This window comes from Sturnus vulgaris, chromosome 17 (assembly GCF_052056855.1).
Source record: "Sturnus vulgaris isolate bStuVul1 chromosome 17, bStuVul1.hap1, whole genome shotgun sequence".
Taxonomy (NCBI): Eukaryota; Metazoa; Chordata; class Aves; order Passeriformes; family Sturnidae; genus Sturnus; species Sturnus vulgaris.
In genome coordinates, this window is record NC_142259.1 from 10,836,271 (window position 1) to 10,862,527 (window position 26,257).

At 45.0% G+C, this 26,257-nt stretch overlaps 1 protein-coding gene across 3 annotated transcripts; it reads left to right on the forward strand.

Moving 5' to 3' along the window:
* Positions 1-293: 293 nt before the first annotated feature.
* ARHGAP40 (Rho GTPase activating protein 40) lies at positions 294-25,424 on the forward strand. 3 transcript variants are annotated; one of them, XM_088175084.1, is made up of 15 exons: positions 294-685; positions 9,794-9,996; positions 14,539-14,759; positions 15,768-15,843; positions 16,617-16,768; positions 17,378-17,543; positions 17,882-17,973; positions 18,091-18,168; positions 18,426-18,585; positions 19,251-19,333; positions 20,062-20,229; positions 20,531-20,671; positions 21,473-21,633; positions 22,418-22,473; positions 22,820-25,424. In XM_088175084.1, exons 1-15 carry the CDS (start codon positions 576-578, stop codon positions 22,924-22,926), a joined length of 1,974 nt encoding a protein of 657 aa, XP_088031210.1. In that variant the 5' UTR covers positions 294-575; the 3' UTR covers positions 22,927-25,424. The 3 variants fall into 3 exon arrangements, with proteins under 3 accessions (XP_088031210.1, XP_088031209.1, XP_014739518.1); XM_088175083.1 differs by having other exon boundaries at positions 298-685; positions 16,620-16,768; positions 20,062-20,268; XM_014884032.2 differs by having other exon boundaries at positions 299-685; positions 20,062-20,268.
* The last annotated feature ends 833 nt before the right edge of the window (positions 25,425-26,257 follow it).

The following is a 26,257-nucleotide window of genomic DNA, read 5'->3' on the forward strand; positions in this document are numbered from 1 at the left end:
ATCCAGCTGGGGTTTACTCACTGCTCAACTATGGTCAGAAATGCTGAAATGCTGAATTGCTTTTTTAATAGGCATTCGGAGTTGTTTTTGGGTTTGTTTTTTTTTTTTTTTTTTTTTTTTTTTTTGCACTCCCCACGTCCCCGGGCAGATATTTTGTTCTTTTCTCGATGTTCTCTTAAAGTACAACGTTAAGGAGCGAATGGGCTGCTTGACTCCTCCTTGCTAGGCTGCGTTTGGGAGTTCCTTTTCCACGTGGCCCGGGGTTTACGTTAATGTTTAGCGAGCCCGAGCTGCAGCCCAGCCTTGGGAAGAGCTCGGTGCTGTTTTCTGCTCTCGGAGCTCTGTGCGCTGTGTCCCGAGTCCGGGCGTGGGCGGCTCAGCCCCGGGCAGCGCTGCCTGCAGGGCTCGGCGGGATTTACTGTCCCTCCTGCCGGGGCGGGGACACACGGGGAGGGAGGACAGGACAGGACAGAAGAGCAGAGGATGCTCCTGCAGTGGGCACCTCGCTGGTGACAAGGAGCAGCTCTTGGCTGCCGGCACGGATGGACTGACTGCCGCCCTCCTCCCGCCTGGACATGGACAAGAACGGCACGTGTGGCTCCAGGATGGCCAGGGGGGACATGGGCAGGTCCCGGGGGGTGCTGGCACCGGCCCGGGCAGCCAGCTGTGCCCAGCTGCTCAGCAGGTACGGAGCGCTCCCGTGGGACGCGCGGGGGTCGCTGCTGCCCCTACGGCGGGCACTGGGGCTGGTGGGTGGGAGCAAAGTGGATTTCTAGAGGCGAGCGGGCTGTTGTATGCTCTCAAAATAGTGCTTTGAGTGCCGTGATCCTGATATGAAACCGGTGGAAATTGCCTTTCTTTTTCCTCATACTAAGCCTACAAAAATCCCCTTTCTCTGTTCTCACTCTGGGCTGGGTGCAGCACGCTGGGGCAGTGGGACCTGAGCGGCTGAAATGCTTCTTTGTGACACCGTGGTAACCTGCCCTGGGCTCTTCAGGGCTTTGTGGATCTATATGAACATAAAAACTGCTGATTTATCCTGCAAGTAGTGGAGGATAGAACTGAAATTTGAACTGCTTTGCTTGACAAGCACCATTGTGCTGGTGTGCTTACTGGATATTATATGAGTTAAGAATTCATCTAAGGAGTGTTTGCATCAGTTTAGAAGTTTGCATTGAGTTTTAGAATGTTTCCCTGCTCTAGTGGTCAGAATGTGTTGATTTTGGGTGAATGTGCTGGCAGTAATTTTACTTCCAATCACAACTCACGTTTTCATGTGTCTGTCTGAGTTCTCATTTTTTCCAGTCCAATTTGGTGAGACTGTGCATTCAAAGTAAGACAGGAAATCTTTAGAAGACCCCAGGCAAAATTTGAGTTGTGAAAAAAACAAAATTAATCATAATCGTAGGGGCAGTGACACAGGAATGATATGGTAAATTACTGTAAAATTACCCAGGTGTAAGAGAATGAGATTAAACCCTTCAGTATTGCAGTCTTTCTTTGATAAAAATCAAAATATTTGTTAACAACTTAAGGCTTTTGCCAAACGAGTTAGTTGAGTTCCAATGTGTGTGCTGGTGCCAGAACACCTCTGTGGTCAGCTCTGAAGAGGAGCTACAGCAGGAACCTCAAAGTTGCTCACCAACCTTGCCCAAAACATTGAACTCCAGCCAAGTGACACTTCCCACCTGTTCACTCAGGACTCACCACAGGTGTGAGGTGTCTGTGTACATGTGTAACTAAGCCTCTTTCCTAGGATTGACCTAAAACCTACCTGTACAATGGGACAAGGATATTCCAGCCTGCTCTTCTAATTAGTTGACTATAATCAGTGTTTATTTTTGACCAGCATCTCTGACGTGCTCGCTGAGTTCCCAGTAAGATTCTTACTGGCTTGCATGGGGCTGGTGGTGCTGTCATGGCTCCAAAACAACACGGAGCAAAAGCCACTGCTGAGCCAGATCTGCCTCCCTCCTGCTCTTCCTCTCAGTGTTGTAAAGCTCCTGGGACCTGAGGTGGCTCACAGACAGGGCTGGGGGACCTGAGGTGGCTCACAGACAGGGCTGGTGGCCCTGGGCTGGCTGGTGACACTCCTGTTACAGAATTGGTTATAAATTCCAACCAAGGGCTTTTCATGGCAGGGTAACAGCCAAGCACCTTGTGTTCTGTGTAATAACTGCCCTGAGAAATCCACACGAGGAGTTTATGACTCCTCCCTGTCTTCCTGCATCCCTAAAGCTCTCGTGAGTGCAGCATAGCTGGATTCCAGCACACCTCTCCTCCCCTGCTTCCCTTGTGCTGGTCAGCATGTCACTCTTGTGACCTCCCCAGCACCTCTGGGCTGTTCTCATGCAGCTGAGCAACAACTCGCAGTTACTCATTCTGTGCTCTAATGCAGGTACAGCTGCTAGAATGGGCTACAAGAAGAAATAAGGATGAGTTCTATCATCCCAATTTACTCCAACATGTAAGAAGCTGTAGGAAAAGCGTTTAGTTTATGTGAACCTGCTTCAGAATAAGGCCTTTGTGTTAATGAATGATCACACAAGAAATAAGTCCATAACCTTTTCACAGTGGGTTCAAACATGCTGGCAGCCTTTCCCCTGGAAGCCAAGTGGTCTCTCAGCCCGTGGTCCCTCAGCTGAGTGTCTGAGGTGTGCCCAGGCTGAGCATCTCACCTGAAGTCTCAGCAGTGATGGCAATGAAGGAAAGGTGTCTCAGCTGGTGTAACGGCAGCATGTTTTGGGGATGTGTTCAGTGACTGCGAGGTATTGACTCATGTGCCTGCAAAATCCCTGGCAGTGTGTGCTCGAGGCTGTGACAGCAAAGTCACCAAAGGGCAGTGATTCCCTGCCTGCTGCTTTCCTCCTGGCACTCCTGTGCACAGGCTCAGCCCAGGGCAGCTTCTGGATGGAGGAGAGGGGAGTGGGTGAGGACAAGATGTGGGAGCTGTGGGGTTTGTAGCCCCATGTCAGCTGGGCCGAGAGATTTGGGATCCTGGTGCCATACTGAGAGGTGGAATGGAATGGCAGACCAGGTCCTTGTGGGAACTGGATGGACAAAGCTGCTGTTATGGTTAAATGGGCATGGATTCAGTGGAGATGGAAATAGGGTTAGGAATGCCACCTTCTAATTAACGATTGTCATCTAATCATCCCATAATCAGCTTTATCAATTCACAATCACATTAAAGATCCCAGTACTACTGAAGATTTGTTTTGGCCAGGTACCTCTTTCTCCCAGCAGGATTTCCCTTTGGATGAAAGCCCTTTCCTGTTTGGCTTACCCTATTAATGTGGGGAAAGTGAACAACAGGCTCCACAGTGACCTTACAGTCAAACACAAAACCATGCACAGAGAGAATGGCTTGTGTCTTCTGAAGCCAGAACAAACCCTGGTGTGATGGGACAGGCACCCAGCTATTAGTGTAAGCTAAACATGGCTTTGAATATTTTTAATTTGGCTGTATCTGCATGGGGTTATCAATCCTGTTTCTGTTCTGCTCTGAGTTTCGGTCAGAGACGCCTCTAGGCAGATCTGTAATTAAAGACAACTTTCCCTATTCCTTAGCTTGCTTATTTAGCCCCTTACTAGATGGAGTAGACACAAATGTATTCCAGATGAAGGCCTGAGACAAGGAAGTAGAGATGGAGTTTATTTGCCCTTAAATACTTTGACAGAGACACTTATTGTCAGGAAAGTTACAACCTTTGCTTTAGTTGAGATCTGAAGCTGTGGTGGAGATAACAGAATCATAGAATAGTTTGGGTTTGAAGGGACCTTAAAGATCATAAAGTTCCAAATTAATCCATAAGAAGGGATGCTTGTGAGCAGGTCAGGATGCTCCAAGCCCCATCCAATCTGGCCTTGAACACTTCCAGGGGTGAGACATCCACAGGTTCTCTGTGCAACCTGTGCCAGTGCTCCACCACCCTCTGGAGCCTGTCCAGCACAGAAAATACTGGAGGTGCTAGGCTGAAGCACAGGATACACACAAGCCTCAGGCTTCACATCTTTCCCTCTGGGCAAAGGCTTGCTGTTTGCTTTTTCTGGTGTCTGAGAATGCCAGGACAGGAGGTGAGGCTGTGCCTTCCCACTGTTGGACAGGGGAAAGCTGCAGCTGGTGGGAATTCCTGCACACACACAGCACGATCTGGCATGTCCTCTTTATCACTTGCAGAACAGGCTTCTTCAAAACAACCTGAAATGACGCTGCTCCCTGAGCTGCTTGCATAATGGAAGATCTTGATGAGCTGATTGCTGTGTTACTGAAAACAAGCTGTAATCTTATTAGCAAATTGTGGCAGTGACATCTTAGCTATTCTCGCTGGTGCTGTAGAGACAGACCTTCAGCTCTGCCATCCCACACGTGCAAAGTCCTTGATAAAATGCCTTACTAAGGACACAAGTGGGGGTTGGCAGCAGTGCTGGATAAAATAGCCTGGGCTAAAGGCACTGTGACTTCTCACAGGGGATACTCTCAGTGAAACTATTAAATATGTGAGCAAATCTCTGGTCAGAGATATGCACATCAGCAGTGGCAGACTACTGCTAACATTGCTTTAATTCTGGCTCTTTAGCTGCTTTGGTTAAGCCAGGGAAAGGAAAGCATGGTAAGAGTCTATTGGGTAAGTTACTGTTCATTGCCACTGCAGTAATTTGATAATTAGCCTCTCTTTGCTTTTATGGCCTGGTCTGAGGAATCTGAACGAGCCTTGTGCTTTCCATTTTCTCCTAAGAGTAAGCCTTAGTAGTTCTTTTCTGCATATTGGTGTGGGGAGAAGAGAAGAATTGGTAGTGGTGTTCATATTCATATGGTGTTCAAAATCTGGGGTATTTTGAGGGTAATTAACCAGGCATTAAAGATTTGCAGTAGGGCTTTCTTCTGGTTTAGACCCTTGGTAGAAAGTTGTGGACTTTTTGTTCATGAGGCATCCTGCATAACTTTGCTCTTTGTGGCAGGAGTAGAGTTTTGTGTAGTTCTGTGTCTCTGAATGAAACAGTAATCATGTGTATTTCATGTAAGGTTTTGATAATGAGTAGATTGACTTCTTCCATACAGGAACCTGTTTTTATATTTGCATTGATAATTTTTATAGATTGAGGTTTAAACCTCCAATAAGCAAAATAGCTACAGCTATATCTATGTTTTTAAAAAAAAAAAAAAAAAGTTTACTCAAAGCATGTATGTGAGTTACCACTTCAGGATTCTCTCAGTTTTTCAAATATTCCTGTCTGTTATTCCTAGATGCCTTTATCCACGACATGATTTTAAACAAGAAAACCTAGTATGTAATGAGCTGTGATGGGCCAATCTTTAGGTGACTTTTTTTTCTCTTCAGAAATAAATACACATTTCATCATTTAAGTTTAAACTGCTTGCTTAGGGTAAGAACCTGGAAGCAATGTGTGGAGAGCCTGCATGGACTTTTTGGTTGTTTCTTAAAATTTTTTGCTTTTGCACTCATAAGTTGTTTTTGATCTTAAAGTAAATTGAATTCAGGTAAGATGTGTGTGGTGTGACATTAATGTAGTTTTTTTTCTCTGACTAAGGGTCTTTATCTGTTAAAATACTGCAACCAGTTGATAGATTAAACTTTCCTTTTTTTCTTGCAAGATGCTTGTGTTCCATGCTTGTGGTCTGGGTTGTTGTGAATGATGCTGTGACTTGGTGTGCTACTCCAAACCTGCTCTTAAGGCTCATTCAGACTTTGTTTCTTTGTTCCATGTGTGCTTTTGTGCTTGCTCCAGATCTTTGGAAATCCAGATCTTTAAAGGCTGGGTGCTGCTTGTGTGGCAGGACCGCCTTGTCTGCCTGAATTCTTCTGTTCTTGTTGCCTTTTTCTCATCTTAGTTTTCTGGAAGCAGTCTTAAAGGAATTCCTTTTTCTTGGCTTGCACTTGTTGCCTCCTGCTCTGTTTGAAATGCTTGAGAAGGAACCTTTTTATTTATTCATCTGCTAGAGAGGTATTTCAATGAGGGAGGGATGTTGAGCAAGCAGAACAGAAGCCGAGGCAGCTCCAGGTCCTTTGAGAAACTCTCTCATGGGAGTGATTCAAGCCTGGAGTGAATATAGCAACAGTGTTTATTGTATTTTGGTATTCAAGAAGGCGAAGAATTACATGAGTGTTTGCAACATATTTGCAGTGTGTTGACAGTATCTAGGAACAGATCAAAAACTCCTCTGGGACTGCGTTCTGCAGCCCAGGATCAGCGAGCCCCCAGCACTGAGGCTGCACGCAGGGTTCCCAGGGATCCAAATGAACTCTGCAAGGTCTGTGCCAGCCCCGTTTCTCATTGCTGTGTTATTAATGCTGTGAAGTCAGCCTTAGACTGAAGGTGCCAGGTGAATCTTGAGCCTTGTTAAAACCGGCTGTGCTCTTAAACAAGAGGAGAAGGCTGGATTAAGATGCTCAGTCTTTCCACAGAGCCCTTCCTATATGGCTGTCCTTAACAAGATGTTCCTGCCAGTCTCCTTCTTGTTGGGTTAATTTTTAAAGCTTCATAATCTGATCCTTTTTGTTACTTTGACAGTGCAGTGGAGTGAACTTGATTATGCCACCTACTCTTTGCCCAGTTGCACTGAGCCATTAACATTTTAAGCCAACAATCTCTGCTTTCAATCTCAGCTGTTGCTGTGCTTGCACGTCACAGGTTGCCCTCCAGTTGACTCGGGTATGCAATGAGGAAGAACAATCTCTTAGATGCACTGAGTCTAAAATTAGCCTTCTACCTGGGCAGCTGGATCTGCAAAGCATTGAGTTCAAGAAGAAAAAGGAATTAGACCAGGAAATAAAACCTTTTCTAAATGTGAAGGCCTGTTTTTTATGTTGTATTGTGAGACAGGAGCTCTAGTTCAACACTAGTAGAGCTGGGCTTTGGGTCCTGCTGGTGTCTGCAGAGCTGCTGTGTGATATTAGCATCCTGCAACTCGGTGAAACCAGGTTTAGTGCATCAGTAAATGGGGCAGCTGAGGGGAAAAAATTTAGGATGGCTTTTGTTTGACACACAAGTAGTTCAGCTGTGGCTTTCCTAGAGCAGGTTTATAGTGTGACTGGCGTGCTTTTGGTGCAAACAGTCTGAGAACATCTGTATTTCCAGCTGTGGAAGGAAGCAAAGTAACTGTGGATGGTGTGGAAGCACAGTCAGGGTGGGATGGGGTGCAGCAGTTCCCTGTTGTCATCCAAATTCTGTCCGTGCATCAGAGCTCTGATATGGACTGAAGGCAGACCAAAACCAGCTGCTAGCAAGGGCATAGCCTGAAACCTGGGCTGTGAGGACATTGTGACCCTTCTCAGGTGTGCTCCAGGAATGTGCCCTAATGCCTCACATCAACAGAGCTCCACTTGGAGTCACATCTCCTGGGCTGAAACTGGCATTCAGGGCCTGGTGTCTGGGTAAGTCATGCAGAATATCTAAGTCAAGAGCCACCCTTTGGAAAGAGCTGAAGATTTTATTTATGTTGGCTTCAAATTGTGTTGTTTTTTTCCAGGCAGGCATGGGGAAGGAATTGTCAGAGCACTGTGTGACACAGGCTTGTCACAGAGCACATCTACTGGGTGCAAGTTGCTGGTCAAGTCTGGGGCAGGTTCTGCTGGAGCTGCAAACCTAAATTCTATTTTGCTGTTGATCCCTGGAGATTTCTGGGGTGTTATGAGCCAGCTCTAAACCAAGCAGAACACAAAGGAAAGGTACATTTCAGAGCAGCTTTAATCTGTATAACCTAGATCCTGCAGGAGTATAGGGCAGTAACTTCAGGCAAGAAGAATTGTTTTGTGCCTGCTGAAAGCCTCTAGCAGAGCAATTAGGAAAGCTTGTCAGATGGTTCCTGAGTGTTGTGCACTGGGACACTTCAATGCAAGTTTGACTTCCAGTGTTCTTCATGTGGCCAAAACCATCTCCCTCAAAATAATCTGAATTCCTCCTTCCACTTAGTTGCATGTTGCAAGTGATGAGTTCTGTTGACTGGCTCATAATAGAATCCTGGCAAGGTGTTGAACAGGCATTTTTGTTTAAATCTAATCTTATGAGATAATTGTCAGCAAATGTGAGAAAATGGAGAGGAGTACTAAAGATGAAGAGGTAAGGTGAGGGATGCAATCTAACTTTTTAACTCTTAAGAGGTAAAGATAGAAGTAAAAAGTTGAAAAGAGGAAAAAATAAATTGAGTTAGTAGCTGCAATGGAACTGAGAGAGTTGGACATGAACTGTGCAGGTAAAAAAAAAAAACAAACTTAGATTGACTACTTAAGGGCTCCACCAGGCTCTAAGTTGGTATCTTGAGCGTTATTTGGATACCCAGAAACAGGAAAGTGAGGATGGGGCTAAACAAGCAGATCTTTTCTGTCCTTGCCTGCCAGATGGCAGAACAGCTCAGTTCAGTCTTTCGCTTTTGTCTTCCTGCAAAACAAAAAAACCCCTTTAATTCTTGTTCTAAGCACTGTGGCCGTCTCCAGATGTTCCTGAGGTGATGGTTATTGCTGTGGCTCTGACCTCCAGGAGAGAGGGGCTCTCTCTGTGTGTTAGAGTAAGGTGTGAGCGTGATGGGCATGCACACGTGTGAATACCAGTGCAGAATGGCCTACAACATTTGTCTCTTAGTTGTTAGATCTTCACATTTAGCCCTTTATGACTTGAAATATTTCTCACAACTGAAGCAAATTAGTGTCAGAACTGCAAATAATGGCTTTCTGGAATGAAAGGGGCTAAAACTTTCCAGATATTTTGCCATCTACAACTTTTGGCTCCTAGAACTAGGTGGCTAAATAGCATTTTGTGGGTGTTTTGTTGTCATGGTTTTCAAGGTTAAGACTTCGACTTCATTTTAATTTTTTTTAAATGAAACTAGAAAGGAATTTTGGCCTGTGTTTGGTGGTGGTGGCTGTTCATGGGTATTTCTCAAACCACCCACAGTTAGAGTAGTGTTCCATCTATTTAATTTTTGTATTCATCAGTGGAACCATTGAGGTATTCTCATAAATATGTTCCACTTAACCCATTTTTTTTGTAAGTCTTTGAAAAATATGTGTAGCAGTGCTTAAATGGCTTGGGACTCTTTGAAGACAATTACAGCTCATTTTAGGAGAGGCACTGTTTTATGAAGTGATGAGAAGCTCACAGCACAGGGGCTGAAAGCTCAATGAGGCCAGTCTGGGACTTCAGCTGTGCATGAATGAATCAGCAGGGTGGTAAGAAAATTCCATATGCTTGGCTTTCCCAGGACACTTCGTGTTGTTTCACAGCTGAAAAATCTGGTCTGGGCAGGAGCAGGGGCCCTCAGCCCTGTGAGTTGTTTGTTGGGTGAGCTGAAGTGCAGGGCATGGAGCTGTGCTGATTTTTGCATAGGGAGCACAAACCTGCTGGGTTTGGGCTGCTGTGGTGGGAGCTGCCAGGCTGCTGTCTGTGCCAGGTCCTGGAGCACACGGGCACTGAGCTTGGAGCATCCTGGGTGGCTGTGAATGCAGAGGGTGTCTGTGAATGCAGAGGGTGTCTGTGCAAACTTGCAGGGAAATCTTGGAATGAGCGTGGTGGGGTGGTAGGTGGTGTGTTGGAGGTCACTGGAGGGACAGCACTGAAAAGACTCTGTTGATCCTGTGTCCTCTCACATGTTTGGACTGCAGTTTTCCCCATTCTCCAGGGGATTTAGGCCCAACCTTGTCTGTACTGCTAAATACTAAGCAAAGGAAGTTCAGCACTTACCTCTGTTTGGCTTTGCTGCAGTCATTAATCAGTGAAGGCTGGACACGAATGCCGTATGTAATAATCTCTCTTTCCTTATCTCTTCCTCTCTCAGCACCAGACATTGCCCTTGGAAAATGAACCAGCTTCCTCCAAAGACTCCTGTGGCATCCCCGGTGTCAGAGAGCACAAATTCCAGGGTAGAGGCTTTGGACAACTTGTCAATGGACAGTTTTTGGCTGGAAGTAGAGAACATTAAACAGAGCACTGAAGCCGAGCAGGAGGAATGCAGCCTTGCAGATGTCAAAACACAGGAGGGTAGGTTGCCAAAAATGTTGGGAGTGAGGACATCTCATCTGAAACAGAAGATTTACTTAAGCACCTGAACGATTCAGAAGCATGCTGGAGTATGGTTAGATTATCAGTTAATCAGGGCTAGAGATATTATTTTAATTGGGTGGTGGATAATGCCCTGCAGATGAGGAGGGTTGGCCTGGCCTGGTTTCGGCTTCTGAAGCAAAGCTGGCTCCAAAGGCCAGTCCCAGGAGTGTGTTCAAGGCTCCAGGTTTTTCTAGCAGCCCCACCAAGGGTGGGGGCTCTCAGGGCCAGTTCAGGTGGTGTGTGGTAAACATTCTGTGAGAGCCAGGACTGTTTGGGAAGCCTTGTTTGTGTGCATGGTTCTGAGATTCATCATAGTGGCTTTTATGGGAGCTGCTTCTGTGGAAGGCAGACTATTCCCTTTCTAATTCCCTGTTTGAGAAACCACAATAAACATCTAGAAAGCTTGAGTCCATCCACACAAGGTTTTTCCTGCATATCCTTTTTTTTTTTCTTTGGAAGAAATGTGTATGGGGTGTTTCTAATGCACTTTCTGTAGCACTGATGTTATCCAGTGCTTTGGAATAATTTTTAGAACCTGGGCCAGTTATTCCAAAACTTTTGGAAGCTGTTTTCCTTTTATAGAATTATAGAATCACAGAATGGTTTGGGTTGGAAGGGACTATGAAACTCATATGGTTCCATCTCCTGCCATGGGCAGGGACACCTTCCCCTATCCCAGGTTGCTCCAAGCCCCATCCAGCCTGGCCTTGGACACTCCCAGGGATCCAGGGGCAGCCACAGCTGCTCTGGGCACCCTGTGCCAGGGCCTGCCCACCTTCACAGAGAGGGATTTCTTCCTAATATCTAACACCATGCTTCCCTCTTTCAGTGTGAACCCATTTCTCCTGGTCCTGTCACTCAGTTCCTGGCGAGCAGTCCCTTTAGACATGGGGAGTACACCACCCTGGATTTGTGGTGATAAACATTCCGTGATCCCACAGGTGGGGATCACACTTTTCCTAGGTCCATTTTGAAGAAATGCAGGTAGTTGGCTGTACATCCCCTTGAGCACAGCTTTGCAGCTGCTGTGCTGCCTGCTATTGGGAATGATCTGTGTCCTAGGAAATGCTTGTGACAGTCTCAGTGTGCTGCTGTGCTCGGGAAGGGCCAATGGCTCTCGTGGGGCCATAGAGAGGCTCTGGAGAGCAGGGTGGGAATATCATTGTCCCTGTCTGCTATCGTTGGCAGGACATGGTAAACATGAAGTTCTGCTGTTAATGTCCCTTTATAAAGGACACAAGTTTGATTTTTAAAACTGGAATAGATGCAAAGTGACTCAGAAAATGAGTGCACCAGGAAGGAGACTGGAAAAGACCCATCCCATGAGATGAAAGACTGTCTGGGATATCCTAAAGATTGATATGCTGGAGGTAATTTGATTACTGTGTATAAGCAGGGATAAGAGGAAAAGTGTCTTTTAATGCAGTAGATTAATCTAGCAGGTAGGAGCTGAGTGCTTAATTGGCCATTGAAACCAGACAGGCCTGAAATGATGCTCTGAGTAGTGAAGTCTTCCCAGCAGCCTGGGGAAGGAGGTGGGGCAGGCTGAGGCTTCTGATGCCTTCTCTGGAGGAGCTTAGGCAAATAAACATTGTGCTGGGAGTGGGGAAGCTTTGGATGGTGTGCAGGGTTTGGCTTTCACATCTCTACAGCTCCTGCTCAGAGCATGGAGGAACCAGAGGCACTTTTTACATAAATCTAGGGAACTGAGAATTGGGCAGCTGTGTCTGGAGACAGCCTGGGACGTGGCTGGTGATAACCACAGGGACATAGGGACACTGGGGAGGCTGTGTGGAGATAAGGCACTGCAAAAGTGCTGATCCAGCTGGGAACACTGGGCTCCTGTGCAAGCCCTGGGTGAGGGGGGGTGTCCTGGGGAGCTGCTGGTGACCTGGTGGCAGTGGCAGGCCAGCATGTCACTGCAGGTCTGGGGCAGCTGAAAGGTGCTGAGGGCACTCATGGCCTTGCTAAGGGTTGGTGGGAGCAGGGAGTGGCTTTTTGCTGAAATGCAGCTTTGTCTGTCCTTGCTGTCACTGTTTGCTCAACTCTGTCCAGGGCCTGGCAGCACAGCCAGCTGAGGACACAGCCACTCTGACACTAAAATACCTGTTTGTGACCTTACAGCATGTAACCATGGCTGGGAACTGTCTGCAAAGGGTGACTCTTCACCTTCAAAAATGAGATAGGAAGTTCTGCTTAATGTTTAGTCTGAAAATGTAGGATGCTGTAACTGTCCTTTAAATATTTGGAAAGTGAATACTTTATTATGAATTCTATTTTTGACTAGGTTGTGTTTCAAGTAAATTTGTGGAACTAGGGTTCTTTAGTTTTGCAAAATCATTCCTAATTGTGCCCCCCCTGAAATGCTGCTTGCCTGGAACTCACAAGGCACATCTTAGCAGCTCTCCAGGCTTAAACCTGCAGCTCCTCTTCTGTGGATCTCTCTGTTCTGACCTGTTCCTCCAATTTTTCCCTTTTCCTCAGAAATAACCCATTTTGCTGGTTTCCTTTTGTGTTACTGGCAAACATAACTGGGCCAAAATAGTAAATAGAGGAATTACAATCTGGTGCTTTGGCATCAGATGGGGCAGCAGGCTCACACGGATGTCCGATGGAGGGGCTGCTGTGTGGTATTGTGTATAAGATCAGTTTCCTGTTATGACTGGAATTGGCTATTTTCAAAATTTGTAAGCAATACACTTCACTTCCTCTAGTTCCCAAAGGCAAAATAAACCAGAGGCTTTTTGTGTGTTGTTCTGCTGTGAAACCACAGATGTAGGACAAGAAGGGGTTTGGTGAGGAGCTGTGGGTGGGACCACGACTGGCTGTGCCCAGGGGATTCTGTACCTGTTAACTTCTGTAAACCAGACGTAGGAAAAGACCAAAACTTTGGGCCATGTAGGAAAACCAGACAATTTGCTAGAAGATTCATTTAGGGAAATACTTGACTTCAAGTTCAGCTCTATTTATTTTGATGATGAAAAAAGTTCTGTTTCATTATGACACCTAAAATCAGAAAGACCATGCTCTGAAGACTGAGTTTTCATTGTGTCACAATGTGTTTGCAAGCTGCATGAACATGAGGTTTCTCCAGGAGAATTAAATTATTGAATCTCTCAAGGAGAGCTGCATGGCTGCTTTTTACTGATGCAGCAATAATAAAGCTTTGCCTGAGCAGCTGTGATAACTCAGGAGGTAGAAGTTTGCATAGGACAGGAAGAGTGGGAATGAGCTGCTCTGTGCCAATCAGTTCAGTTGTGATTTTTCTTTTTCCCAGTATAATCTTTGGTAGGGCTGAACTGGAGCTGCCTGCAGTGAATGCATGTGGTAGATGGAATTGAAAAGATAAAGGCTTTGTGGTGTTTGCTATGTTAAAGTTGAAGTCACCTGTCAAATTGTTTCTTTCATCTTTGAATTTCAAGTAGCTGCCTTGCTCAGGGCACTTTCTCACTTGCACTTCCTTATGAGTGTATCCCATAAGAAAAAAAAAAGTCTTCTGTGTTTGAAGTGCAACTTTATATGTATTGAAGAATGAAGGGGAATTGAGCTTGTTTGAATAATGCTGCTGTATTGTCTCCAGGCTTCTCACACTTCCTTCTGGAACTAGAATGGTCTTTAGTTTTAGAGACATTTTAAATAGGCCCAGGCATGAAATGAATGCACAGAGTAAAAATAACGTTTTTGCTTTAGTTGAGTGTATGGGTACCAATCCACTTAAAAAATTAAGGAGTAGGGATAATACACACAAATAGTTCAGCAAGTATATTAAGTAAAATACATTTGAACCTACCAAATCAAGACCTGGATATTAAAAACAGCAAAAAAAAATGTTGATAGCTAGGCATGCATATAGAATTTAAAAAAAAAGAAAAAAAGGGTAAAAGAAGCAAGCAAGTAATTTGGAAAAGAACAAAAGCCAGATATGCAGTGTTGTGTGCTGTGGCTTCTCCCAGACGTTTTGTCCATTCTCAAAGCTGTTGAAAGATCAGGTGGGATCCAGGGAAGCCCTGCCATTCCCTCTGGGGTGGCTGTGTGCTGCTGCCAGAGCTCCCTTTGCACAGGCAGCCCCTGGAAAGGCAGATTTATCAAGTGCACCTCACTTCACTCCCATATCCTGTCACGATCCTTGCCTGAATACCACCCAGAGTCACATTTGTGCCCTCTTCTGCCCGGCTTCTCTGGGAGCCTGTGCTCCTGGGAGTATCTCTACCTCCACAGCTCTTTCTTCTCCTTTTTCCTCACCTGGAATGAGCAATAAGAGCTGTGTGAGCAGCTGCCCAGAGAGCTGTGTGTTCTCTGGTGTCACCCCACGCCTAGCTGAGATTTTGAGAGCCACCATGGCTACAGAACAAATCTGTGGCTCCCTCCCAGCGATATCCCACTGCCACCCCAGGCAGGGAATGCCCAGACTCTGTGCCTGTGAAACATCTCCAGCCGCCAGGCTGCTGCTGCCCCGTACTCACCCACCTTCTCTGGCAGAGGGAGAAGCCGAGGCCGAGTGGCTGCAGGACGCGGGGCTGTCGGAGCTGCTGGGGGAGGCAGGCTCGGAGCAGGACAAGCTGGTGCTGCTGTCCACGCTGACCAGGACTCAGGCAGCGGCCGTGCAGCGCCGGCTGGACACCTACAGCCGCTCCCGCCGCCGCAGGAACAAACACCCCGTGCGCGACGTCCGCGACATCTTCGGAGTGCTCGGCACACAGGTGGTCTTTCTTTCTTCTTTCTTTTTTTTTTTTTTTTTTTCTTGGTTTTTGAGGTTTCCTAAAAAGAGCTACTTGCCTCGTGGTGGCGCCTAAAGAGGCTGTCTGGAATCGAGGATAGGTAGTGTTAAAGGAATAAAGTAGGGATGTATTAAATAGCCTTCAAAGGATTCACCTTGGTCACACCCAAGATGGACCCTGAGTCACGAGTTTTCATATTTTATAAGCTCTGGTCCATTTCCATATTGGAGTTAACTGTCCAATTACAGCTCCAGGTTCTGCAGTCCCATCCTCCCAGATTTCTCTCCTCAATTCTCTGTTGTTTGCACTTTTTGGGCCTGAAGCTGCAGTGGTGTCCTTGGTTCTGGGGCTGGAAAAGGATTGTTTTGTGAAACTAAACTGTGATGAGAACTTGCTAACACTTTATATAAAGTTCAGAGTTACTAATTCTAATTACTAATTCTGTACCAATGCAGTACAGAATCTAGAAAATATGAAAGCTAAATCTTAAGGCATCAGTGGGAGCTGACTTGGCTTTCTGGGTCTAGGGCTCCTGTTACGTCTTCATCTCTTGGACTGAAAGGAATCTGAGACTGGAGAAATCCTGGCTGCAGTGTTGAGGAGTTACTAGAAAACCTGCAGATCCATGGCCTTCCCAGACTGGAATAACATTCCTGCTGGAGTGCTTCTATATAGTACCACAGCACGGCAGCCTCATGGAGCACTGGCATTGTTTGGAGCCCTCTTGTGTTTTCTTTGTTCCAGTGACATGTTAAATCACCATTACACAAAACAAGAGGACTTCCCAAATTCAGTTCTGATAAGCTGACCTTGTAGAGGTGGAAATCCTGGAGAAAGACTAACCCTGCCTTTTTTAGGGGGGAGGGTTGGTTGGTTTATTTAGATTTTTTTTTTCTTGATAAAGAATTAATAACCACCATCTTTTCAGCTGTTTTCCTGTGGTTCTGCTCTTTTGGTTGTGGCTAAAACGACCTCTTTATATTTTTTCAGGACACAGCAGCAGAGAAAGAAGAGTCCAGCCCAGATCCACTGTGGCACAATCTACGGACTTCAAACACCCAAAGAAGTAAGGGGGGGAATTTTTAAATGGAGAGCAGGATCAGAAGTAGGGTTGGAACTGGAAGAAAAGCTACACACATATTTAATTATATGCAGGTTCTGAAACATTGACCTTGTTTGTGTTGGGTGTGAGTTTTTTTACATGATTATTCACATCTGTGGATTAATAAACTTTTCCAGGCTCCAGTGTTGTTAGAATTGTCACTCAAATTGATCATTGGAGGTTCTTGATAAGGCAACTGAAAGATGAAAATAAAATCAGTCTAGTAAAGATCATATAGTGAAACCTTACAAATGCCATGAGCAGTTGTGTAAAGAGATGTCAGCCATAGGTGTGTCCTATAATTCAGGGCTGTGGTCTTGTCTTACCAGTGACCTGGTAATTTTAGCCCTAATGTTGTGACTTCACACTGATCATAGAATCATTAAACTTGGAAAAGTTCTCTAAAATCCCAAGTCCAGCCACTAACTCAGCACCAGTGTGTTCACCACTAATCCATGTCCCCAGGTGCCACATCTGCATGACTTTTGAACGCTTCCAGGGATGACGACTCCACCACTTCCCTTGGCAGCCTGTTCCAATGCTTGACCACTTTTTCAGGGAAGACTCTCACCCTACTGCTCACTCTGTGCTTTGGGGACACTCTTTTCATGCATCACTGCAGGATTTTCAAAAGCAATTGTACCAAACCTATCTCAAACTGCACATTTTTAGCACATTTGCTTTCTAAGCTTCACCCTCCTGGCTTGCAGAAATTCAAGACAATTTCTCCTCTGCAGCAGAAAGCCAGGATTACTCCTGCACAGTTCGAAACCCTGGCAAAGAGGAGGTGTTCAACATGGATGTTGCCTACTCGGAGCAAGCAGCTGTCCTGCTCAAGGGATCCTTCCTGCCTGAATCCAGAAAGTTAAAGGATGGAAATGCCCTAACTGTAAGCACTGGAGGAATTTTTCATGTTAGAATTTATTAGTCTTGGCTTGTCAAGGTGGTACAAGACATCGAATTCAATTCATACCTGAGGGTAGTGTTGCAATGGGTCTGTGTTTGGTGGTATTTTCTGAGTGTCTTGTGCTGTTATCTTTGCAATGTTGGGCAAGGATAGCCATTGTGTAGTGGAGGATCAAAAGAAATAAGACTTTTATCTGAAACTCCCTGTTTTGACATACATCCATGTTGTTTCCTCTGGAAAGAGGAGATTAACTAACTGCACTTTCTTACTCATAATTCTAAAGTTTTCTCCTCTCTGCAAATGAATTGGGCTGCTTCCAAAGTTCAAGTAGATTAGGGTGGGTATCAGACTGTATTTAACTTAGAAAAACTGGCATCTCCTATGTGAATAAAAACCAATATTGAAAAGGGAAAATATTTATTCAGCTGGTGGTTGAGTAGGAGTAGTTATGAGTATATGTCTGGTCTTGAACACAGCAGGAAGAACAGATGCCTGGTTATGACAAAAATAATAAAACTACAGCAAAAGTTGTTCACTAGTGGGATTAATAGTGATAACTTGAGCTGAATCTTTTGTGTGTGTTTCCCTTAGAGATTTAAGATCCTGAAGGGCAGACTAGGAGTGACCAGGATTGGAGATCTGTCAGCTCAGGACATGAAGAAGATCCCCACACTGGCCCTCATTGAACTTACAGCTCTCTGTGATATCCTGGGCTTTGAGCTGAAGAGAAACAAAGCAGCAAAACTGAAAACAACAGGTTAGTTGTACTCTGTGTTGTGCTTTTTTTTTTTTTTTTTTACACTCATCTTCTCCTCATACACTCATCATTGTGTTTCAAATGTTAGAACAGAGGGTCTTTGATAAGAAACCTTGTGACAGGTTTATTTTCCTTGGACTTCTCCTGGAAGTCAGTGGATCATGACAACAAAACCTACTATCATATTAATGTCTGGCTGCAGTTTTCCTGTTTAACTATTCCTTTCTTTCTCAAGTATCTGTGTTTACAAAAGTACCATCTTAGTTTGCAGTGGGGGATGTATCCCTTACACTTCTATTAGAGGTGAAACAGACTTGGAAATGTTGTTTCTGTTGTAGAGAAAAGACTCTTTGGAGTTCCACTCAACACCCTGTTGGAAAATGACCAAAAGCTGCTGCCCAACACCAAGGTCCCTCTGCTACTCCAGGCAGTAAGTTCTCTACTCATTTCATTCACACCTCTGGTCCTCAGAGTCAGGAGTCTGTGATAAGGACAGGCTGACTCCTCGTCCTCTGTGCCTAAGAACTTTCTGCTTCCCCTTTAACAGCTGCTGTCCTGCCTGGAGAAGAGAGGACTTGAAACAGAGGGCATCCTGAGAGTTTCTGGGTCCCAGACCAGAATTAAGGTATGAGTCATTTAGCATTGTTTGCAAGTGTCAGGGGTGATCAGGAAGCATTTGCTGAAGCAAGTGTTTGAATGACCTGAATTATCTCATCCCCTTCCCAGCACAACCAGAAACATCCACTGCTGGGAAATACCAGAGTGTGTGCTGAGGCTCTCTGCACCATTTTGACTTGATGTCTTGCCCTCTCAGTGCTCAGCTATAAAATTTCCCTTACATTTGTTTATTAAAGCATGTGATAAATTCCATCTTTTTCATAGAGCCTGGAACAGAAGCTGGAAAGGGACTTCTACAGTGGCCTGTTCTGCTGGGATGAGGTTCACCAGAACGACGTGTCAGGGCTGCTCAAGAGATTCATCCGAGAGCTGCCAGCCCCTCTGCTGACTGCAGAGTACCTGCCTGCCTTTGCTGCTGTTCAGAGTGAGTGCCTGCTCTGCCTGCCCAGCACCCCTTGGGTTTGTGCACAGCTCCACTGGCCCTGGGCTCTCCTGTCAGGTGTGTTGGGAGCCTGTGGATGCGATGGGGACACAGCACAGCTGAGGGCTGGAGTCACTTGTGCTTGGCTGGATGTGCCTTTTCATAGTGGCACTGTCCTTGGGTCTTCAGTTATCTGTCACTCGAGCCTGCAAGGCTCCTGCCACCAATTAGGACAAGTTGATCAATAATGACACAGACTGAGCTGTGGGAACTGGCCAGGGCACACAGTCTGCAGGCAGTGTGCTGTTCTGCAAGCACAGCAGAACAGGCTTGGTGCCTCAGTCTTTAGTTTGGATGTGTTAAGCTGACAGAGTGCACAAGTTCTTTGTTCAAAAAATGAGGAATTATGGGTTCTTTTGCTGCCCTTCAAGGGCATCAGGGTTGCTGGTTGATTGTGTACTCTAAAGGAAATGAATCAGTCCTCTAAAACACGGGTAGTTCCCTTCTTAAGGACAGTATGAGTTTGATTTACTTCTGTGAAACAAGGTCTCAAATTCTAGATGACCAACCATTCAATAAATAATTGTCTCATTCCTTGGAGGATTCCTGTGTTCAAAAAGAAGGGTCAGAAACCTGAATCCTCTGTATTGTTGTTACTCTCCTTCTAGATATTCCAGACCTGAAGCAAAGATTGCAAGCTCTAAACCTCCTGATCCTGATCCTGCCAGAGTCCAACAGAAACACTCTGAAGGTGACTGCTTGCTTTTGATTTAGCTGGTAAAACCTAGAATCACAGAATTGTTTAGATTGAAATAAACCCCTTCTTAAAATCACTGAGTCCAACCATTCCCCCAGCACTTCCAAGGCCACCACAAGCCATATGCCCAAGTGCCACTGCTACATGGCTTTTAAATAGACACCACCTCTCCCTCTCTGTGCTTTATAAGAGCTGTGGTGGTTGTTGCTACTTTTTTTTTTCCTCCTCCAAGATATTAAAGGTAAGGCTGACTTAGCACCCTGCACACTTCATTTGGAGCACTGGAATGTATAATTCTGTCAAATATGATCTGTCATGACTCTGGTGGAGGTGTGAGGTAAAAGTGATAATCCAAAAGGGTTTATTTTTCCACATGTGGGAATGGCTTTGAGGGGACTCTGAAGGAAATGGGGGATTCATTTTTGGATTCAGAAACTTTTCCAGTTAGACTTTGTAAATTACCACCTGCCAAGGAGTAAAAACTCATCTGTTTCCCACGCAGACTGTTTTTCCTGATTCATAAGTACTGGATAAACCTCTCTTGGTTTTTGTTGCTACCCTAGTATTAGAAATTTGTCACTCTACTGCCTGACTGGAGAAATGGGATTTGCTGATCTATATCAAGAAAAAGTGCTAATTAATGATCTCTCCAGCAATTGCCATGGCAGTTTAATTGAGCATTCCTTGTAATGGATGGCTTACATCTCTTTCCCTCTTCTCAGGCCCTTCTTGAGTTTCTCAGCAAGGTGGTTGCCAGAGAAAACAACAACAAAATGAACCTCTGGAACGTTTCCACAGTCATGGCCCCAAACCTCTTCATGCACAAGGGGCTGCCAAACAAGATCCCAGAGGGGAAGGAGAAGCAGCTGGCGGAGGGGGCGGCTGACGTGGTGAGGATGATGATCCATTACCAGGACCTGCTCTGGACAGTGAGTTCCACAGCAATTATGTGGTATGGTGCAGCAATGGCTTGTCTTGTTAGAATTGGGATAGGGAAGGGATAAGCCTTGGAAATTTCAGAGGAATTAATCAGCTGTAAGTAAAACCTCTGGCTGAATTCCGAGGCTACCTGTCCTCAAGGTACACAGATATTTTGTCTGGTTAAGGAGCTAAAGTGGTGATCAGGTTCCTAAATGACATCTTTATCTCTGCTTGATTTAATTCCTATTTTCACCCTTCTCCCCTGCCCAGGTCTCCTCTTTTCTGGTAGCTCAAGTAAGAAAGCTGAACGAGAGCAACAGCAAAAGGTACCAGTTCTGTGACAAGCGAATTAAAAATTTGTTGCGGAAGATTCATGCTGATAAAGACAAGGTGGAAAAGAACCAGGGAGAGGTGAGTTAGGGCTTGGGAAAAAAAAACACAAACCCCTTTGTGGCAGCATCAAATGTTTTCCTGAGAACTCAGAAAGGTGAAAGAGGTGATACTCTTGAAAAGAGCAAGAGGGACAAAAAAAAAAGCAGAATAATGAGGAACAGTTTCCCAGATGCTTTTATCCAGATTGTGCAAAAACCAATCTCAACAGCAAAAGCACTAAATAATTTCAGGCTACAAAACACTTGGTTAAAAGCAGGGAAGAGATCAGGAGCAGAATTTTTTTTTTCTCCATGTGAAGAAATGTGAGACATATTCTCATTTTTAAAGCATAATTTCACGCTATTGCCTAATTTTCTTTTTGCTCCATAATATCTCTTAAAATGACACATCACTTGGTCCTTCCTTTCTTTGGAAAGGACCATTCTGGAATTCAGTAGCCTGCAACCCAGATCTCTAAATTCCTTTCCGAGTAATTTAAATGAGTTTCACAGTGTGAATTTCACATTCGCACTTGTGCAGAGCAATTAGTCAGAATTTCTTGTGACAAACCCCGTGTTCAGCCGAGCTCGTGTCAGTGCCGTGTCTGGACAGCAGAGAGCACCAGCATACGCTGATGGAGAGCACAGGGCTCCTCTCCACACCAGAACATGATGCTCACCTTGTACTATGTGTGTAAGAAACGAGCCTAAATTCTCTGAACAGCTGTCTGGACGGGTTTAATCCTTCACACTCTCCAATCTATTTTGAAAATTAATGTTGTGACTGGTAAGAGTCTTTATTTAAGCGCTTTTTTTTTTTTTTTTTGCCTGCCTTGTTCAGCCTTCCAAGATTGTGAAAGTCCACGCATCACTCCTCCTGAAGGACTCTCTGGAGGTGCACTTGAACAATGCAACCAGGGTTGCTGATGTCTTGAGGCAGTTTCAGAAGAACCTGTGCCAGAATGGCTGGAATATTGTTAATACTGTCAACCTCCTCAAGTGGTAAATGGCTTTTTCTTTGCTTAAAAAAGAAGTAAAAAAAAAACCTAAGTGGTCCAGCTGCTGTTTTCTGTCTTGAGGTGAAAGCACAGTGAGTCATGAGGAGAGATCGTTCTCTGCTCCTCTGTTCTAAGCTTAGGAAATGGTGCTGGATGGAGAAGGCAAATTTTAGCTCACTGAGGATTCCACCCAGGAGGTCAGTGGTCCCCTCTGGGCTGCTGACACCAAGTGAACTCCAGAATCTTTGCTGAAGGGAAGGGAAAAGGCAGTGACATTGACCCTGACATGCAAACCCCCTCCAGCTCTCCTGCAGAAAAGAACCAGCTGCATCATTTCCCTGGAGTAGTAATTCCAGTGTGCTTATGCTAATGTAGGGATTTCCTAAAATAAACTCTGCAATTCCCTCCTGTGCTCCTGTGGTGAATTGCTGAACTAACCCAAAAAAAGGAGCAGAAGAGCTCCTGCCCCCTCTGTCACAGCTCCTGCAGACTGTATGGGGTGGGTGACGTGGCCTCTCCTGTCCCCAGGAGGTGTCCAGGCAAGGAGGGTCGGGCAGTTGGGTGGGTAAGGATCAGCTGCTGTCTCACCAGCAGCTTGCCCTGTTTTCTTCTTTTCCAGTTCTGGGTGTCCTGCACTGTGCAGGAGGATGAGCAAGGTCTCTGTACTGTGGCCTCTTTGGTCATTGCTGGCCTCTGCACCACCAACAGTTCTTTTGGAGGGGATATTACTGAGCTACCTAACCTGTCTTTGCAGAGGTTTAACCTTCACTGTGTTTTTCTTTCTGCAGTAACAACTCCATGGAGTGCACAAATTTGCTCCTGTATGAAGTGGGAGGCAATATTGGTAAGTACAAATGGTAGCTGAAAATAAGGATTCTGATAGCCAGTTTTTATGCTTAGCTTCTTTTTGGAGATAGTTAAAAAAAATTCTCTGTGCAACTGTGCCATTGCCTCACCACCCCAAGACTGAAGAATTTCTTCCTAATATCTAATGTACATTTACCCTCTTTCCTCTCAAAGCCATTATCTCAGATCTGTGGAAATGCTTCTGAAAGGTTGTAGTGTTGAAATGAATGTGAACAAATCCTAGTTTTCAGGTGGGAACAAAAACAAACAAAAGACAAATCTAGCTAAAGGACTAAGGATATTTTACAAATGTGGGGTTTTTTCCAAATGTCTTGTTTTAACAGGTGAACATTGCCTGGACCCAGACACTTACCTCTTGGACTTGTACCACATCAACCCCCATGCTGAGTGGATAATTAAGCAAAACCCATCTTACCCTCGGATGTTCTGAGGAAAACATGAGCAAAACAAAGCATTTGCTTGCAGTTTTTGGAAGGTGTGGAAATAGAGACTTGGCTGTTGTAGCGTCAAAGCAGACACTGCTTGTTTCTTGGAAGGAAAAGCACCTTTGTTAACTGCTTCCATGGCAGCTGGCAGTGAGAGCACAGTGGCCTCTGTGCTAACAGGAGTGCTGGAAACAAACAGCAATTATCATTGAGTAGCAGAATTTGCAGGGGGAATGACTGTTCCTAAACAAAATCCCCCCCAAAACAAACCCTGAAGGCAAAGCTGCAGTGGTTGTGCAGCAAAGATGGAAGAGAAGAAGAAAAAGATTATCTTGAATATGGTGGATGGCATTTGTGTATTCTGGATTTGCTCTTTCTTTTGGAGGAGAGACAGCCAAATGCTGCAGTGGTACTAAGGACATCCCTTTGGTAAGGTCCATGGCTGCCTGTGGCATTTCACCAGAAGAGTTTATGATCTTGGGCTTCACTATTAAGCTCCTGTTATGTTCTTTGAAGAATGAAAAAGGATGTTTTCAAAAAGGCCTGATGGGATGTGACACCAACACATCGTGTATGTCATGACTGCAGTTAAATACATATATGCAACACAAGAAAATAACTTTCCTTGAGAAAAGGTATGGGAAATACAGCTGCCTTTCAGATGTGCCCTGTGGCAGGAGAGATGCCTGTCCCATGCAGCTCTGCTGGTAATGCAAACCCAAAATGCCACCAGTGAGGGTAAAACACACATTTATTTTGATGGACAACCTATATATCAACCAACAACACAGGAAATATCCTGGAGTTAGTGTGAGGTTGGTAATCTGACCTGGCCACGTGAACTGAACTTCTGTGCAAGATTCTGGGTGAATGTGTTTGTTCAAAAGTTAACAAACCTCCCCTGAGATGGGAGGTGGCTGAACTGAGCTGAGCCCTCACTGCTCTGGCTGCACATTTGTGTCACACTCAGCACAGCATGGTCACTGTGGGCTGGACAGGTGAGGGCAGAGCAGAGCACTCTCACCTTGCTGTGCATCATCATCATCATCATCACCCAGCCTCGGCTCCAAGAGGACTGTGCTGGGAGGAGCAGTGCAGAAGTGTTGCTTTCCTTTGTGGTGATGCTGAAATACCTCACGTGAGGGGCCCCACTGTGCAGTGGGAGGGGTGAAACACTCAGCCTGTCTGGAAATGTGGATGTCTTTCTTTAAATACTGTTTTTAAACATGGTTGGATATTTATTCATGTGGCAGAAGCAGGGCTGCCCTGCAAGTGTATACTCGAAGTATTTCATTTGCTAAATCCCAGCTGCACTCGTGACAATCTCCAGTATTATTTCTTTTGTTAGATGAGTTTGTTTCCACTGCAATCTAAATTTTCCCTCCTTTCCCTTATTTTTCCCCCAGGATGAACTGTAGTTTTCCTTATTCATTATCTCAAACTCCTAGATTCTGTTGTAAAGGTGCTTCACTCTGATTATTCTATCTCTGTGGTTAAATCCTCTTGGTGGTTAAGATCCTTGAGGAGCAGGTGAGCCACAGTCCATATTCTTTCCAGCTTTTTGTGAATTCTGTGTGAGTGGTGCAGATATCTTAAAATTATTCATATATTAGAGAGTCTGTCTGTTCTTTTTGGTTGAGATGATGCAGATGCATTGACTGGTTGAATCACCTTCATAGATGTCTTCTTAAGAACCTGTAATAAAACCTCCCAACCCTGGCCCAGGTATCAACAATTCTTGAGGTGCCTCTTTTATAGGGCTTAAATTGTGCCTGCAAAAGCCTGATTCCTTTCCTTGAGAATGGGTGATTTATACCTCTGGAAAGATCAAGCTGCTTTAAACTGGGCTTTAAAAACCAAAGGTACCTATTCAGCATCTCATCTGGAATTCTTTGTGGCAGTGATGGAGTCAAGATGGAAAAGAGCAAATGCCAGAGCTGTGATACTTTGAGAAATGCCCACCTTTATATGCAATGATAAAGGTATCACTGTGAGCTCAAAGATCCTTTCCAAGCTGAATTGCACTCTGCAAATCACACAATGCTGCATTTTTTCCACCCCTCATATGCTGGTTTATTAAATATTCTGTCCATATGTATCGAGGGGTCAAGACTGCATCACTGCTGCTGTGAACTACAAATGAGTGGGGTTTTTTGAACACCAAACAATGTGAATCAATGCTGTGAAAAACAAGGTTAATGGGAGATTCTCTTGAGACGAATATCAGGTTTAAATATAGAGAGGAAATGTAAAACAAATCAAAACAGCTCTTTCCAGATGCTGGATATGCTTTTAAAATACTTTTCGTATCTTTGTATCAAAAACTAAGTGTAAATTTTTCACTCAGTGATGTGTAGCCCACTCCTGATTGGTGGGTTTGATCCTAGGGGTATTAAAAGCCAATCCTGGGGATGGCTTTTAATATCTTTTATTTTTTATGACTTTTTAATTCTGTATTTAAATTTCATTTATTCGATGAAACAATAAAAGTACAGTAAAATCTCTTGGCTCCATTTTCATGAGTGCTTGAGAACAAGTTAAATGGCAGCACATCAGTGGATGCAGCAGGATGTGCCTGGGGTCTGAGTTTTGTGTTTCAGCTCCAGGAGAAGCTCCTCTTTGGCTGATCCTGTGGGATTGCTGCAGAAGGATGGGCCAGGAGGAGGAGCAGGAGGTTGGTGTTGGGTATAAAAAGCCCAGGGAAAGGTGGATGGGAGCTGAAGGTGAGCACCAATGATTAGTGACTTGTGAAGGAAGAGGAGCAGTTGTTCAGGATTTAAGCTCGAGGAAATGTGTCCATATCCCATGAGAAATCCCCTTCCCACCCCCTCAGTCCTGCTCAGCTGAGCTGTGCTCAGGGTCTTGGGTGCTAGACCAAGAATAACAGGAATCCAGCCTGGATCTTTGGTTAAATCACGACTAATAGTGTTCAATAATGATGAAATGTGGCATAAATCCACAATGAACTGGTTTAAAACAGTGCATCAGCCTGTCCAGCAGTGCTGGTGGAAAAGCAGGGCTTGCTCTCCTACCCAGACACAAAAAGAAAAGGGGAGGAGGATCCAAGCAGCTTCAAAAAGCTTCCAGAGCAATTATCTGAGGAAAACACCAGTTTATCAAACTCATTCCACCCATTCATCTTCAGTAGTATCAAAGTGCTAATCTCTCCCATCCCCAAGGGCTTTTGTGATTGATCATTACACAGCTCTCCCCTGCTCAGAACACAAGCCCAGGATTTATTCTGAATGCAACTGTATGTTATGCTGAGATAAGGGACAGAGCATAAAAGAATCTTGCAAAACGCTGGTTAAATGTAGTTGTGGATGAAGTGGAACT